This window comes from Notolepis coatsorum (genome assembly GCF_963971535.1).
Source record: "Notolepis coatsorum genome assembly, chromosome: 1".
Classification (NCBI taxonomy): Eukaryota; Metazoa; Chordata; class Actinopteri; order Aulopiformes; family Paralepididae; genus Notolepis; species Notolepis coatsorum.
The window spans coordinates 146,237,519-146,255,273 of NC_140165.1; the positions used below are offsets into that span (position 1 = coordinate 146,237,519).

At 40.1% G+C, this 17,755-nt stretch overlaps 2 protein-coding genes across 3 annotated transcripts in view; both read left to right on the plus strand.

The window, feature by feature from the left end:
• Positions 1 to 12,297, plus strand: part of ube2d4 (ubiquitin conjugating enzyme E2 D4) — a 44,428-nt gene extending 32,131 nt beyond the window's left edge. Inside the window, exons 6-7 of the mRNA XM_084323119.1 lie at positions 7,731 to 7,824; positions 8,938 to 12,297. Coding sequence (XP_084179245.1) covers positions 7,731 to 7,824; positions 8,938 to 8,983 — 140 coding nt within the window. The 3' untranslated portion in view covers positions 8,984 to 12,297. The remainder of the gene's footprint in view (positions 1 to 7,730; positions 7,825 to 8,937) is intronic.
• A 492-nt stretch (positions 12,298 to 12,789) lies between these two features.
• Positions 12,790 to 17,755, plus strand: part of dbnlb (drebrin-like b) — a 45,221-nt gene continuing 40,255 nt past the window's right edge. For both annotated transcript variants that reach the window (XM_084313345.1, XM_084313346.1), the window contains exon 1: positions 12,790 to 12,973. In XM_084313345.1, the coding sequence (XP_084169471.1) occupies positions 12,891 to 12,973 (83 nt within the window). In that variant the 5' untranslated portion in view covers positions 12,790 to 12,890. The remainder of the gene's footprint in view (positions 12,974 to 17,755) is intronic.

Here is a 17,755-nt window from a genome sequence, read left to right on the forward strand (position 1 = left end):
AACTTGGCCTACTTTCAACCCTCTGAAACCTAATGATGAGCCGGTGGATCATCCGACATTGGCATTACTATCTGTTGATGGCTGTAGTGGGCTCAGGTTTGAAGCTAGTGTGAAGCCAGTGGTATCGTATGAAACTAGAAATCTCAATTCCATTGATACCAAACATGTCATGCTAGCCTACTGGGAAAGGGGCCAAATTTTACTCCAAAGTTGAACACCTCCTATCCCTAGACCCTGAAAACCCAAGTAGTAGCCAAGCACATACTGTTCCATAGCGTACGCCTTCAGTTGATCATGACGAATCCTCTTACCTTGACGATTAAAAAGCCTCCATAATTTAGTAAATAGTATTCCCATGGCTGGCATTTACGATGCCAGCTGTAGCCAGCCAGCTAGTGTTGATGGTATTCAATGCTATCAACATTAGCTAAATAGCTAACCAACTAAATACAATAGACAGTGGTATCCTGAGGCAGGGCTGTATGTTAACTTTTTTTGCACATAGCACTGGTGCTACAGAGGTTGATAAAATCTTGTAGCACAAGTATAAAACGTGTTATATTTGTAACGGTCACAAATGTGCCTATTGTATTTGTTATTTAGTTGCAGTGCCATGTTTGGCTGTCATTTTCATGCTGACAAGTTGACGTCACACAGCCAGACACGTTGCGTGTAAGGAATTATGGGATTTCGTGTTGGGTGTATGGACTCTACTAGGGGTGGGAATCACAAGTTTCATTACGATATCGATTCTTTGGACAACGATACGATATTTGCCGATATCTGCCATGATACGATGCAGGTGCCTGCAATCGATGAGACAATATCATAAGCCCATTTAACACAATCAGTAACATTTAGATCAACTCAAAAAAGGTAATGAAAATATAATTTAAAAAAAATTAATTGAGCTCTTCCAGACATTTAAATGAAAAACAATCGATTGTTTTTAATACAAATAGACCTCCTGTTCACTAAAGTGCCACGTTTTGATATATTGAGCTTTAAACTTTAAGTACCGTAAAAAAATGTGGAACTCACAACACGCCTCCTAATGTACAGCCTCCCCATCATATGTATATACTCTGTCAGGATCTATGGGTAACAGTACTGTATATTTGCATATCGTATATGTCACAAATGTAACAGTACTACCTGTATGTCCCTATGCCATAAATGTCATGTAGGGCTGCAACGATTAGTCGACATAATCGACGACGTCGATCATAAAAACTTGTTGACACAGACTTTTTGCGTCGATTAGTCGTTAAATAAATTTTTTCTTTTTTTTTCTTTTTTTTTTTTTTTTTCTTTTTTTTTGTTGCACTTCCTATCTTTGTGAAAGTGGCTTCTCAGCTCTGGTCCAGCTGAAGACTTCTTAGCTTAACATAACAGACCGACAGTAAGTTTGGGGGAACTAATGGGATAACTGGGGTTGCAACAAAAGTGCAACTAGGGCTAAAAACACAATGAAATAAAATAATAATAATAAATAATATCCTTCTTAGCAGACTTCTTAGCTTAACATCCCAGGGAACTAATGGGATAACTGGGGATGTTGTTTGCTCCTGACAAGAGTCTCAGTCTGGGGTGATGGTAGACAAAGCAACTCTGAGGTCATGCTCAATGTCCAATCTGTTCCTCTGCTTTGTCTTCAGCTGGACCAGAACTGAGAAGCTACTTTCACAAAGATAGGTAGTGCCAAAAAAAAATAATCGACAGATTAGTCGACTACCAAAATAATCGTTAGTTGCAGCCCTAATGTCATGCATGTTGTGTATGTCATAAATGTCACTATGAATTGAAAATGGGGGACCCTGATGTAAACGAGACAAACGTCTTTCTCTGGTCTGCATCCCCTTAACACTTTGAGTGCCACGCCGGGTTTTCCTTTTTACCCCCTGAATGCCACCATCGGCGCCAATGTTAACGTTAATATCGCCTAATCTATGTTTTAAATTATGGCTATGTGTCTAATCTGCCCATCGCATTATCAAAGACTATTTTCCAGTCAGTGCTGTCAAGGCAGATTGGTTTTTTATCGCGTCATTTCCATTTCAGAGCATTTAGAAAAAGAAAAAAACAGCCCATTCTGGACCATTCTATGAAAATCGTCTTTTACTGGAATATTCCACAACGTTGATATTCGTCAGCCTTTTTATGAATCGTTTTCAAATACGCTAGATGATCAATATTATACGTGCACGCAAGCACATTCGGGCCGCGCACGGATAATCGCCGCGTTGATTTCCTCTTGGACTTTTACAGTGAAACCGAAAGAGCCCAAGACTAGATTACTGCAACAGCATCCTCTACGGCTCACCAAACACTATCCTCAATAAACTCCAATATGTCCAAAACTCTGCTGCCCGCATGCTCACCTCCACCCGTCGCTCTGATCACATCACCCCTGTCCTCCACGACCTCCACTGGCTTCCAATCAAATACAGGATACATTTTAAAATACTACTCATCACATTCAAAGCCCTCAACAACCTTGCCCCTCCCTACCTGTCCGACCTCCTCCACCGTCACACGCCCACCCGTCGCCTTAGGTCTGCAGATGCCAACCTCCTAACACCTCCCACGACCAGGCTCCGGACCTGGGGCGACAGGGCCTTCGCTGCTGCTGCCCCCTCCCTCTGGAATGCCCTCCCCAGCCATATCCGTGATGCAAACACCCTCACATCTTTTAAATCAGCCCTCAAAACTCACCTTTTCAATCTTGCTTTTGACCTCTAATTCTGTCGGTGTTATTTTATTTTTGTTATGTATTATTTTTGTTCTGTTTTTTGTTTTGCCATAGTTTGTCTCTCCTGCCCATGTAAAGCGTCTTTGAGCACCTGGAAAAGCGCTATATAAAATAGATGTATTATTATTATTATTATTATTATTATTATTATTTCACAAAACGGCTTATAACTTCATCAAAATTAGTCTGATTATCCTAACACTGATAACATAGAGTCCTTACCTGACATCAGATGGTATCCAACTGGTATATTCCAATTCCTGATCACCATTTGAAAAAATCGATAAGTGTATAGATCCAACGCGATACAGTAGAACTCCATGATCAGCAGGGCTCAGAGGCTCCAGAATGAACTGTGGTAACCCCGGCTGGATCAGTGGACTGGAAAATGTGGAGTACCGGATTTTTTTCCCCATCCATTTTCATTGAGTCCATTCCAAAATCCCTTATGTCATCTGAAGGACGATAGGGGGCGCTTTTTTCCACATATGATCTCCGGCGCCGCTCGTGTATACTCGGGTAGGCTCGCGTGATGCAATATGATTTCAGATCGCTAAAAAAATAAACCCGAGATATCTCGTGTGTGGCAGTTAAAGTGTTAACAATTGTATTGAGCCGTACTGTATTGTACCCATTCTGCAATCTGTTAAATAAGGTTTTCATTCATTCATTCATTCACGCAACCTAAAACCCCTTCCTCTCCCAAACCATTCCTGCAATTGTTTTATGTTGCATGATGATCGTGAATAAATTTATTATGTATTGTATTTTTTATGTTTAAATATCAACATTATCTGTCAACCCTCAGTACATTTACTATCAATATAATATACTCATCTGACTTCATCTGATCTTTTCAAACGCACACACACACACACACACATACAGAAGGGAGAATGCCCCCCCCTCCTTCCCAGTCCCCACTCTGCTGTTCTCTCTCTGGCTCTGAACAGGGTTTTAGCTTGTTGTTAGCTTACGCTAACATAATGTTAATTTCGGACTTTAACCCGACGTGGTCATAAAGGAATGGCGAGGATTGCAAAGCATGTTAGATGCATTTGACCCGTTGCGGAATAAAATGGCAGGGATTTGTTTCGCGAAATAGGCACACTAGCCTTGCTATGTTGCAATGTGCGTGTTCCAGACGCTACTGCTGCTACTGAGACGAGTACTGCTGTGTGCTGTAGAGCGGATACGAGTCGACTCCACAGGATTTTAAAAATAAGAGTATCGATATGAACCGAACGTTGTTAGCTGCCGGAGCCATATATATTATGGCGAGCTGCGCTTGGGCGGAAATGAGAGTTGCCACAGGATTTTCAAAATAAGAGTATCGATATGAACCGAATGCCTATCGCACCAGTGCTACTAAGTAAATCCATTCATCGCACAGACCGATGTTGCTGTAGCACGTGCGACATATATCTCTCACTGTACAGCCCTGTCCTGAGGTAACGTTAAATACAGACAACGTTTGCTAGTCGAAAGGACTGGACACAGGGACAAGTTAAACATCAATCAATTAATTGAATACAACAGGTAGTTTGAGCTGCGCGCACCATATTATATACGGCTTTGACACGTTCTCTCTCCTGCCAATTCAAATCCTCATCATCGATTGCCTGTAGGCTGTAGCTGCATTTTGCGCATGTGAGCCGCGGTCTCTCTCTCTCCTCTCCTTTGGAAACTAGCGTTACGTTAGCTCAAAAGCACAGAACCGGACGACACAAAGTTATTCTGCTAGCAACAAACAACGATAACATGGTCGGGGGGTTTCAAAATAAAAGAGCGACGTTTAAAACAGGAAAGACATTTATTTTGTACATTTGTGGCACACACTTATTTCTTGAGACAATTTCGTTTTTACGGAAAACTTTTTTTTTAAATAAACGAAAAAGATCTACCGTAAATCGTTTTCGTCTGGACATAGCCTAAAAGATGACCTCACTTTTTCAGGTGTAATTTGTGGCAAATGGTCTCATATTTGGGTCAATATATATGTGTATATATAATTTAATTTATATAATTTAATTTATATACTGTATATATACTTTTTTTTATGTTTTATCCGTTTTAGTATTGATTCTAAGGAATCCTGTATTGTGATTTAAAACTAGTTAATTCAGGCTTTTTATTGTGAATCAATCATGTGTAGGTCTGACTTTATTTTGGAAAGCAAATGTCATGTAAAAATTGTGTATAGGAATTCATTTACACTTCTACATAAGGAAATAAGCTTTCACTCTATATAAAAAGATTGTTCAAAGCATCCAACAGTTTCCAATGATGCCAACCAATGATATTTTTGTTATACCAATGATGGACCTGAGGAGTCACGTGATCATTTTAAGGAGTTTCTCAAGGTAGCAGGTTTATATGGTTCTACTTATTCAGGTCAGAGTTGAGCATAATTAAATTAGATCTGCGCTTTTACATTTGAGAACAATTTGAAAAAAGTAAAGGGTACACGACTATCTAATACTAAACTACATCTGTCCAGGAAAGGCTTAACTGCATTTGAAGACCAGCCTCGAGCAAACACTGTTATTATATCGTCCTCTCAGTTCTGCAGACATAATACACTATTGGAATTATATACTCATGCTTACTTGACTCGTTTGTTTTTAAAAGCTGTAGTTTTCACGTGTTATTCATAGTTCAATGAAAACAAAGATGGCAGCGAATGCCACAATAACAAACGAGTGACAATGGATACAAACCAGGGCTGTACGTTAACTTTTTTTGCACATAGCACTGGTGCTACAGAGGTTGATAGTTTTGTAGCACAGGCCAAAATCTTGTAGCACAAGTATAAAACGTGTTATATTTGTAACAGTCACAAATGTGCCTATTGTATTTGTGTTATTTAGTTGCAGTGCCATGTTTGGCTGTCATTTAGTATATCGCCATGTGTTATTATTACTATGATACTCTCATATGCTATTTTCAATTAATATCATAAACAACATAAGGAATATTAGCATAATTTTGAGTGGACTGAAGGAATGAGTCAGCGTTAATAGTTTTAAATGCAAATAATTTATTGAAACATAGAAGTGGGGTCGGTTGGGACACACACACACAATGGGGGACCCTGATGTAAACAAGACAAATGTCTTTCTCTGGTCTGCATCCCCTTAACAATTGTGTGTATTGAGCCGTACTGTATTGTACCCATTCTGCAATCTGTTAAATAAAGTTTTCATTCATTCACACACACTGTTTCAACTCACCACCCCCGCATCATATTGTAGTCTAGTCTGTCTTCAAACTTCCACTCCTCTCGAAACTTGTTTATTTGAATATCAACATTATCTGTCCATCCTCAGTTTACTATAATATACTCCTGTCCTGAGTCCTGACTAGTGACTTCATCGTCTTTCCGCACGCACGCACGCACACACACAGGGAAGGGGAGAGAGTGCCCCCCCCATTTCCCTTTCCCCAGTCCACAGTACTGTCTGCTGGCTCTGCCTCTGATCAGGATTAGCTTGTTAGCTTGCTAACGTTGTAGTGATTGTAATGGTACATAAACGTTAATTTCGGGCGATGTGCGCATAAAGGAATGGCGACGGTGCAAAGCATGTAGATGCATTTGACCCGTTGCGAGAAAAAAAAAACACCACAGACTTATTTCGGGACGTGTAGGCGCTGCTGTGTTAACGCAGCAGTGCGCAGTTGCGCACCAACCGACCAACGCGCTGCTCTGCTTGCAGAAGCGCGGATATGACTCGTCGAGTTGTCACAAGAGTTTTTTCAAAATAAGAGTATCATATGCACCTGAACGTTGCTAGCTTTCGGAGCCTAGCTGGAGCTGCGCGTGGGCAGAAATGAGACCCGCTACAGGACTTTCAAAATAAGAGTATCTATATGAACCGAATCCCTATCGCACCAGTGCTATTGAAGTAAATCCATCCATCGCACAGACCGCTGTTGCTGTAGCATGTGCGATATATATGTCGCACTGTACACCCCTGCTACAAACGTCTCAGTAGTTGTAAAGATTGCAGTATAAAACAAACAATTTTCTCAAAGATTAAGTTAAAACATTGACCTTTTTTTTTATTGGTTGTAACTAGGGATGGGTACCTTTCACATTTGAACCGATACGGTATCGATACCGGTACCCAACGGTACCTTTTTTCGGTACTTTTGTCTAAAAAAAAAATTATTTACCTACCTCAGTCGTGAAAAAAAAATCCTAACTTCAAATAACTACAATTTCGACCCTTTTCGGCTTGCCATTGCTCCAACTGCTTTGTTGTTGAATCAAGTCAAATCCTAGGTAAGCATATATTGTGCGTGTGAACGTTGACATGAAAAGAAAAAAGTTTAAAAAAAATATTTTTTTTCCCTTTTTTTTCCCGGTATCTCACTTGAATCGATACTCGGTAGTACCGACGTGTTTCGGTTCGGTACCTCAAAAGAACCGAATTCGGTACCCATCCCTAGTTGTAACAGTATAAGAATTAAATAATCTATACCTCTGTCAAAGATTATGAACCTACACTATGGTTTGGCTGTAATACTTTGATCTACAATGGGGAGAAATCACAGATGGAACCTTACTCCCCAGGTCTATTGGTTGCTCTTTTCTGAAGCATACTGTGGGATCATCCACACCACAGTATCTGTCATAGCAGTGTTGATTTTTGCTGTGTTATGTATGTGTATAGGTGTATCGAAAATACTTAGCATTATTTCAGATATTCTTTAGGGCATTTTGTGGTTTATTGATAGGACAGTCTGAGAGAGAAATTGGGAGAAGAGATGGGGGAGGACATGCAACACAGGACGTTGCGATTACGCAGCATGCATATTAACGTGGTGTGTCACTGGGGTGCTCCCTTTGCATTATTTTTATACCAAAATGTGCCAAGAAGTAAAACCTTTTTCCTAGGCTATAGTCCATGTTTAGTCTCTCTCTGCAGTTTATATACTATGTAGTCTAATTACTTTCTTCTTTATTCTTCTGTAGTTCTTTTGTCAATCTGCTCTCTGCTTTGTGATCCAAACCCGGACGACCCGCTGGTACCAGAGATTGCTCATACATACAAAGCCGACAGGGAAAAGTAAGTAATTTAACATTTACCATCATTAAACTACTAGCACTTGATTCCAAACGTTTATATATATGATTATAAAGAAATGGAACAAGGGGCTTCGTGTTTTCATTCAAACTGGACAGACTTTGAAGGATAATATAGCCCTTTCTAGATACAGTGTCACAAGTAGAAATACAAAATTGGCAAGCTGGCAGTCCTTGTTGCCTAGAAACACAAGGTAAATTATCCTTGGACTTGAGGTCGTTTTCATACCTATAGTTTGGTCGACTGTGCAATTCGGGGGGGGGGGGGGGTCGTGACGTTGCAACATTGTTGCATTTTTCATCTGGTTCGGTTAGCTTTCACACTGCACTTTGTCAAACGCACCGTAATGGTCGCTCATCTATTATGGACTGAATATCCGAGTGAAACTCGCCGACACTTCCTGCCTGGTCTCAGAAATAATGGAATAACAACACAGATTTATGCAACTTTAAGGGGTCTGGTTTTTATGTCCGTTTAGTCTGGGTTGCCAGGATGTGTAGGAATAATTAAGTGTTAGTGTATGAAGAGGATCGATCTAATCTGGCAACACATATCCCCCATACAAAGCCCGATTTCATTCATGTCACTATACAACAAACAGGAAATTATTTATACATTTTCCAATTAACTGACGTAAAGAATTTTGCATTGGCTACTGTCACCTGAATTATGCATGAAAGGTATTTGTTTAGTATCGCAACATTATTTTGAACTTACCAGCTGCCAAAATAACGTTATGATGATGATAAAATCACACATTTGGAAATATACGGCACATTTCAAAAACTGCCCTATCGGCTTCATTAAATGTGTGATTTTGAATGTGGTTGCTTTCACACCTCAAACAAACCGTATCAGAGTTTGTTTGTAATCGGACAGAGACCACATTTTGGACAAGGTCTCGGTCCAGTTATTCTGGTGCACACCCGGTTATTTTGGTGATTGCTGTGTTTACACCTGTTCAAACGAGCCGCACCAAGAGGGTAAACGAACTAGGGTTCAATTCAACCAAACTAAACAAGGTGGGTGGGAAAGTGCCCTGAGTCTAAGTTATTGAAAGAAGTTAATTGTGCAAACCTTCCATGTGTTCCACAGGTACAACAGACTAGCGAGAGAATGGACACAGAAGTACGCAATGTGAGAATGCCAGTGAGATTAAAATACAAAAACAGCGAAGAAACACACGTTTGACATTTAATGCAAGGCAAATGAGCAAGAGAAGAAATATAACTACACCACACACACCGGTTGGAGAGGGAAGCGATGCAACAAGGTACAGTGCCACCTGGCTTCCCTGTGCTGAGCTGCTGCCATGTGCTGTTCTGTGACTTGTATGGATCTGCTGAGCAGGGCCTGATGAACTCCTGAAAGCACTCCCATATGGAATACTGGAAACCTCCTCACGGTCCATACCACCAAACTCAGACTTTAACTAGTACTACTGCTATTGTGATTATTACTATCAGTGTTACTATTCATACTCTATTATTATTATTATTATTATTATTATTATTATGATTATTAAGATCACTGTTGATAGAAGTCATATCTTTGTTTTACTGAATGGCAAAATGTTTGGCTGATTCAGGAGATCCTGGTTCTCCCCCTTTTCAAAGGTACTGTCTGTCCCACTGGATGTCTTGTATTACTGTATATCCATGTATTCAGTGGCCTTTCTGTAGTATTATTATTGTTTTCAAATTTAAGATGTGCAATTTAGGCAGCAGAATGCTCACTGCTCAGCACAAAATGGTGCATGGCTATTAACCAGCAGTTGATCTGTTGCTCACAGTAGTTTCAGAGACTGTTTAAGAAATACTGTCCCTATACCCCCTGAAACAATGTGAAAGAACAAAGAATGGTGTGTTTTATCACATACTGCATTTGGAGATGCACGGTTTATGAAGAGACTGGAAAGCTACTGTAAGAGCTAGCTGCCCCTAGTCAGTCTGTTGTGGGGCTCTGTAGGGAGAATTGTCCAGTCATTTTTTCTCACCCATATTGTCCTTGCCCTGAAGTCTTTTTTTTTTTTTTTTTTTTTTTTTTTAATATATATATTCATCCATGGCTGGTGTCATTGTACACAAACCTGTTGTATGAAATGTTAACCCTTGTATAGCTACAGTATGAACGTAGCTACTCTTTGGTGTGCAGTTCAGCTGTGTTGCCTCCCTCCTAATACAGTTGCTCATCGGCCTGTGGGAAGGCACTGCAGTGACCCATGGTGAGAAAGATTAACAGGCCCATATTATCCTTCAAAAAAGAAAAAGAGTACTGATCCAGGATCACTGGTCAGGTTACATTAGCTATAACCTGAAGAGCCAAACTTGTCTCAGATCAGCGTTACTTAGATACTTGATGCATACAGGCCCTCATCTTCTGCGTTGCACACCAATACGCTGCTCCAGAAGTGCTGTCATTGACTATATTCACATGATGGCCATTTTGTTCTTGTGTAATGCTAAGGATGGGATTCTTTTCCACCCTGTTCCCATCCTGAGCATGACATGTGCAAAATGGCTGCCGTGTGAATATGGTGAATTCTCCTTGGAGATGGGGCATCTGTTGACTCCCCCTCTCCAGCTTCTTGCCATCATCACAGCTTGTTTAATTGTTTTTGAACAACACTTGGATGTGAATGTGAATGTCTTTAAATGGCTCTTAATTATGCTGTTGATAAATAATGTACATGCTACTGTTTTCTAAATTGAAATAGCCTTCTGTTACAGCTGGGGTGATTTATTAAAGGTGGTTGGGTACATCAAAAGACTTGGCATTTTGCAGACCATAGGGTTTGAAGTCATGTACAGTTTAGGTGAAGATCTCTTGAATTTGTGTGATTTTTGTCACATGTACCCCATGCTTTTCATGGCTATGAATTAAGCTGTGGGAACTTAGTGTACTTGGCAGGTGACGTAAAACATTGTTATCTTTAAGTCATCCTTTCTTTAAAGGGGCACTTTAAAAAAACAATACTGATTTATTTTGCACATAATCTCACACACCATGGCCATCAGTGATGTCATCAGGGACATTGAATCCAAGTGTTGTGTTAATTACAGCACCATAAATTGATGTAGATGAGAAAAAGCAATACCTTGTTTTAATGGGGACGGCTACCATATAATTTCATTGAGCCTTAATTAACGCAACACAATGATTCATATTCAAACAAATTTACTCTCAATAACAAATTAATGCGTTTGAGTTTTTGGATATGTCTGAGATGTGGAAAATAAATCAACATTGTTTTTGTGTGTAATGCCCCTTTAGGCTCATCTCATTCACCCTCAGGTCTGCAAAAGCTTTTTTGTTCTGGGGTTAATAACACATTGTCAGTAAAAAGTCTGCCTACGTAATATATTTGACTTTTTATTTGGATCAAATTCTTTGAAATCTTTATAGTGTTTAGGCTGTTTTTGATGTCACTAGAAATTAACAACATTGTGATATGTCAACATGTAATGTAATACAGTGCAGTTGCTGGAATGACTATAGTTGCATCGGTTTATAAATAGAAGTAGCCTTCAACTATGATGTTGCCAATATAAAGGGAATTGAACATTCTGATGAAAAAGGGATATAAAGACTACTATTGGTGTTTCCTATAACAGGGTTCAAGTGTAAACCATAACATAAATATATTTATAAATGGTAGAATTATGGCCATGGTTTTGGCACCAATCGATATTAAAAAAAATCAAAACATTGGGCATATTGAAAGGATATGAATATATTATCTCTGATTGCAGCAAAAATCCACATGCTGCCAGACCATCATTTAAATTGACATGTGGTGTCTAATTCCACTTGTCCAAACTTTATTTGCATTGTTGATTTCATTTTAGCATTTTTTTTGCTTGTTTGGCTATTTATTTATTTATTTGTTAGCTGTGTATCTTCCAATTGTACTTGAGTGCAAACAGCCTATATCTCAGTTTTTTTCCCTTTTGGGCAGACAGCCTGTGTGAGTGATGCTAGCTAGAATGAGCTCATTTGTCCAGTCAGTGTGCTCTCAATAGAGCTCATGTAGGCAGCTTGGCATGCTTTGCACTCTGGAGAACCTTCTCATAGCCATTTGCCAGATATCAGGGATTTCGTTACAATTCATCTGCCTAACACCTCTGACTAAATCTTAGCCTTAACCCTACATGTTGTATATATACAGAGAACATGTCATGAACTGTAAATTCGCTATCAGGGCTGTTTCCCATAAAGGGTAATAGATTTCATTTCATCTGTAGACTTGCAAGTTACTAAGACTAGTAGTAGTACTAATTTTGAAAATGATCAGCCAAGCTTTGTTGAAATGCAGGACCAGCCTTCTAATAATTATCTAATCTGTATGTGCTTGACCTGTCACCATGAACAACCACCTCCCCTTGCATACACAAAATATGGAAAATAACCATTGCATTGTCAAAAGATTAATAAAGCTCATTTTGTTTTACATTTGTCTGTCAACTCTTATTATTGAATTTGTGTACACTGTTTGTACTACTAGCCTTTAGAAAAGGTATGTACTGCTGCCTGGGACTGCATGAAACCGCCACCGTTTGATTTAGTGGCCTGGGCGGGCGTGCGTCAGTAGGACTGAAGACGATTTTTTTGTATTGTCGATGTACACAAGACAATTTAAATGTGTTTTCGCATATCCTATCCCTCATAGTTACACATACATACACACAGTACCCAAGTTCCCAACTACCCACACACATGCATTTCTGAGCGCATGGTCGCCTGTGTGGTGCCTTGAATAGCTTTTTGCATAGATGGGGCGCTTTTAGAATATATAGGCTTCTAGCACGACTGTTTTGTAAAACTTAAACATGCAATTCAGCCCTCTTTCAAGTTTCGGTTTCACACGTGCAAGCTCCGCCCTCCCGGGCTGCCACGCCGCGATGTGAGCAGTGATCTGCGGACGTTGCTGTGCTTCTGTATCGTGATCATCGTGACAGCATCTCCCAGCATCTCAGCCACTCCTCCACATAGGAAGGGCGCATCCTGGATTCCTGGATAGCTAGCTGGCTAGCTATACACATTCAACAATGGCAGTAAACCTTAGCAAAAACGGCCCAGCCTTGACATCTGCATATAAAGAGGTGGTAGATGAGAAATCCAACACCAACTGGTAAGGTGGCAGGATTCTGCAAATGGTCCTACTTATAGCTGCTAGCTAGCTGTGTTCGCTACCGTCGGCTAGGTTGCTGTGTTCAGTCAGTCGGCTGCTGACGTTGGCTAACATCAACGTTAGCTAGAGGGAGATGAACTAGCTATCAGCTTGGTAACTAGCTAACGTTGAACAAATTTTTGTATTTATTATATAAATAAATATATATTTTGTAGCTAGGAAGTAGAAGTCGGCTGGCGAGTCTCTCAGTGGACGTGCCCCTCCTTAGTTATCAGAAGGTCTTTATGTTAGCCAGCACCACTACCTAGCTGGATAGATAGCCAGCTAACTTAAGCCAAGTTCACTAACGCTAAACAGCTAACTTTAGATTAACCAACAAGGCTTCTCAAATAACCAGTTTTCAACGCATCTCAAATTCAACTGTACTATTTCCTGGTCCGATCAGTAGTTGTACTGTGAACATCCTCTTGTGCTGTGCCTAGGAGATGAGACCTGTTGGTGCTGATGGCAGTGCTTAAAGATGACCTGAATTAATTAATCTCAAGTGGCAACTGGCTAGGGAATGGGATTTCTATTTTTGTTCCACATTCCCTTTCAAAATGACGACTGTTTGCCTCAGCAGTGATTTGATCCTCGTTCACATTTTAGAGCAGCACCTTTTCGAGATAACATATTTGCCTCTAATGTATAATATAACAATCACGATTTATCATTGTTTTACTCTTTGACCAAGGCTAGGGATGAAACAAATCAGTTTCTAAAATGGATGTCCTGATTTGAGCATTGTGATTTTAAACCAGTTACTGATCACATACATATTTATTAACAGTGTGTTGTTTGGACATGAAGCAGCATCTCTATACTTCCCACAAGCAAGTTGTCCTTCCGCGTTCCCGTTTTGCGCTCTGATTGGCCACGCACGTTTCTGGTCATGTGACATGTGCGCCCAATCGCATGACGAGCAGTGCCTTACGCCCCGGGCTCACTGCTGACGAATGAACACGGACGGACGGGCGGCTGCCTCTTCACTTCCGCTCCCATGTTAACGGACGATAGTAGGCACACTCATAGATATATATAGAACACTAGATAGCTTGGGAGACACTACAGGTGAATAGGGTAAAATAATTAACTAATAGATATCACAATGAAACTTCCCCAGTTGATTACTTATATTAAGACAAGACTGTTTTGTATTACAAGTTTTCTGAAATTGTATGTTTAAATATGCAAAAGAGGCATTATCTACTTAAATATGCACTAATTTGCATATAATTCCAGGACAGAAATCTGAACATTGGATAAAGCCATTTTCAAAATTATAGTTTCATTTTGTTGACATATTAGAGCCAAAGGTTATTACAGAGGGGATTTTGGATATCTCTTTTTATCACTCCATAAATCAGAAAATACTCCATTCAGTCAATTTGTATGGTAAAATTCCATATTTCGCCATGTTTTTAGGAATTAAATGTGATATAAATCAGGGTATGAATGCGATATCAACAAACCCTTCTGTAAATACCTTCAGAACATAGATATGAATAGAACTGGAAGGTTTGGTGTATGTGAGTGCTACTGCAGTGGAGATTTCTGGCTCAGAGTATGAGGAAAAACTCTTAAAACTCATTTTTGGGAAAACGCCTTCAAAGTTCTGTATTGTAAAATGCCATACTTTTTTTTTAAACAGATATTTACAAACACAAAACCTAATCAAACCATTAGTAATAGACAACCTAAACACATGCCTGATAACTGAATAATAATAATGATGTTATTGAACTGAACAGAACTACACACAGGCTACAAACAGTGTAGTACAGTGTAGTACCCCCTAATAGGCAAAAAATATTTGAATAGATATCACTATGAAACTTTCCCAGTTTGTTATGTACATATAAACTAAGAAAAAATATATTGCAAGTTTTCTGAAATTTATGTTTATATATGCAAATGAGGCACTTCCCCATTAACACTTTAACTGCCAAAAACGCCATTCCCGCCATGCTCAAGTTGCCGCGGACGCCGGAACTCGTTTTTGATATCAATATTTCAAAAATCTGTGATCGGAATCATATTTTCCATCCGGAGCCCTTGACACACAGTTCTGATCTCCTCTCAATCCTCTAGCGGTTCAAGAGCGCCATCTGGTGGCCGATCGGCAGATCGAAACCGGATGTCAACCTTTAACCCGGTAGGACTCACTCCATATGGGGTCCGGGCACTCGCTAATGCTAGAGAGACTCCGTCTTCACACAGTGAACATCGATCGGTGGAAATAACTCGAAAAAACAACATGATTTGGACGTATATACTATTATACAACCTGGAAATAGATCGGGCATTTCTACATCCCATAATAGAAAAAAATCTGTTCCACGCTCATCTGCCAGCGGCGCGAGGAAGCCACGGTAAGATTCAGCGCTATATTCTAACGTGTTCTTTACTAACTGCTCTGATGAACATATGACCCACTCTGGATGAATCATCTAACGCTGCCCACGGAATTATAAACGATCCCCCGCCCATCCGGTCATCATCAGATGATACGTAGAAACTTCTAGAAGTACGTCCAATTGAAATTTTTGATCTCGCACAGATTCATACCAAACTGTATTTCATCATCAATATAATGCATTTGGGGCTATAAATCACGTTCTGGAGAAAGCTGCAGAAAGAGATGAAAACATACTTATACTTTAGACCATATTTTAGTATGAATATGTGAATGAAAAAGTTTAACGTTGCTACACCATGAACAATACATATAGGACCTTGAATGGGCCCTAATAATGGCAATCTAGCAATAGAATTTAAAAAGTTATAGCCCTGCAAAGAAGGGGAACTTCTCCATGTTAAATAGAGCTGGCAACGGATGGTATATCATGAATTTAACCTTAGGCAATCAAAGTGTTAAATATGTGGACATTTATGGATGCAATAAGGCAAAATGAAGTAAAATAAACAACTAAATGTGTGTTATTGACGTTTTATTGTCACTAGTTTCATAGAAGACATGTTTAGGAAGCAAAATATAACAATCTCAAAATCAACAAAAAAAGTGTATTTGCCTATTCACCTGCAGTGTCTCGCCTTAAGGCGGAGTCACCAGCGTCACTGAACCGCCGCCATCTTGGGAGGGTCAGCCTTGAGTGAGAGTGAGTGAGCTGCACAGACAAAAATACTCATAACTCGCTGAAATATTGACGGATTTACAAACGGGTTGGTTTGCTATAAACATCAAATATGTAGTTATGATACTGCATACTTATAAAAAAAAATTATATATAAATTTACAAACTGCTTGAATCATAGCCACGTTAATAATGCTTGTAATAAACCAAACCGTTTGTAAATCCGTCAATATTTCAGCGAGTTATGAGTATTTTTGTCTGTGCAGCTCACTCACTCTCACTCAAGGCTGACCCTCCCAAGATGGCGGCGGTTCAGTGACGTCGCTCTCCATTGGCCGGCAGCGCGGGCAAGCTATCTAGTGTTCTATATATATCTATGGGCACACTGGCCGCGAGCGGCTCGCGAGCGGCAAGCAATTTTTTCGCCTCGATCCTATTTGAGGCGCCGCGCCACGGGCATTGTCACAGAAATACAATTGAATATCTGCATTATTACCACAGATATAGATGTTGTTCAACCAGCTGTGTCTGTATCTGCAAATAAACGCCCACCCCCCCTGTCTGTATGTTTGTTTATACCTATAACTATTACAATGTTTCATAATAATAATAATAATAATAATAATAATAATAATAATAATAGCAGGATATAGCAGTCATTAAGTCAATCCACCTTGTCACCTATAATGACAAACGTTTTATTTGTTTCCTGACAGCTAATTATGATTATTATTATTATTATGATTGAACAGCAACCAGTAGGCTTATATCAGTGTATATTTTATTAACAGATTGCAGAATGGGTATACAATACAGTACAGCTCTTTCTTTCTCTCTTTCTCTCTCGTTTTCTCTATCTTTCAATAGATGTTGTTCAGCCAGCTATGTGTCTATCTTTCCCAATGCAAATAAACAATATTACTATAGTTAGTACCCCGCCCTGTCTGTCTGTTTGTTTGTCTATCTGTCATATCTGGTTGCCTGGCTGTCTGTCTGTTTGTTTGTTTGTTTGTTTGTCTATCTGTCTATATCTGGTTGCCTGTCTGTTCCGACAGAGACAGATAGAGAGGGGGGGGGGGAAGAGGGGGGGGAGATAGAGAGGGGGGAGAGAGAGAGCTCTTGATGCTGCTGGGGCTCCACGCTGCTCTTTCGAGTACAGTCACACTGATCATCATTCTAAAATGACTGACTTCGCATATAGACTAGGCATTTACAGCTGTCCCAATGTAAATGTGCCTTCCTCTGTGCGCTTCCGCACGCTCAAGTCGTAGGTCCTGTGTGCCTGACCAGGCGCGCGATCCCGCGAGGGAGCCGCGCGTGAAATTAATTCGTTAGCAGTGAGCCCGGGGCGTTAGCCCATTTCCGCGTCAAACAGCCTGCAAACGACCTTATCACTGGTTAAAGCTTAGGCGACTCTTTCGCAGTTGGTTATGGTTAGAGTTTGGAATCAGGGCTGGTGTTCTATCGCTATGCTCTAAGACAAACTCTAACCTTAACCAACTTCGAAAGAGCGCCTAAGCTTAACCGTCCAAAGAACTTGCCGTCACACGATTGGGCGCACATGTCACATGACCAGAAACGTCAGTGGCCAATCAGATCGCGCAAAAGGACAACTTGCTTGCATAAAGTATTCACGCGGCCCGCTCGC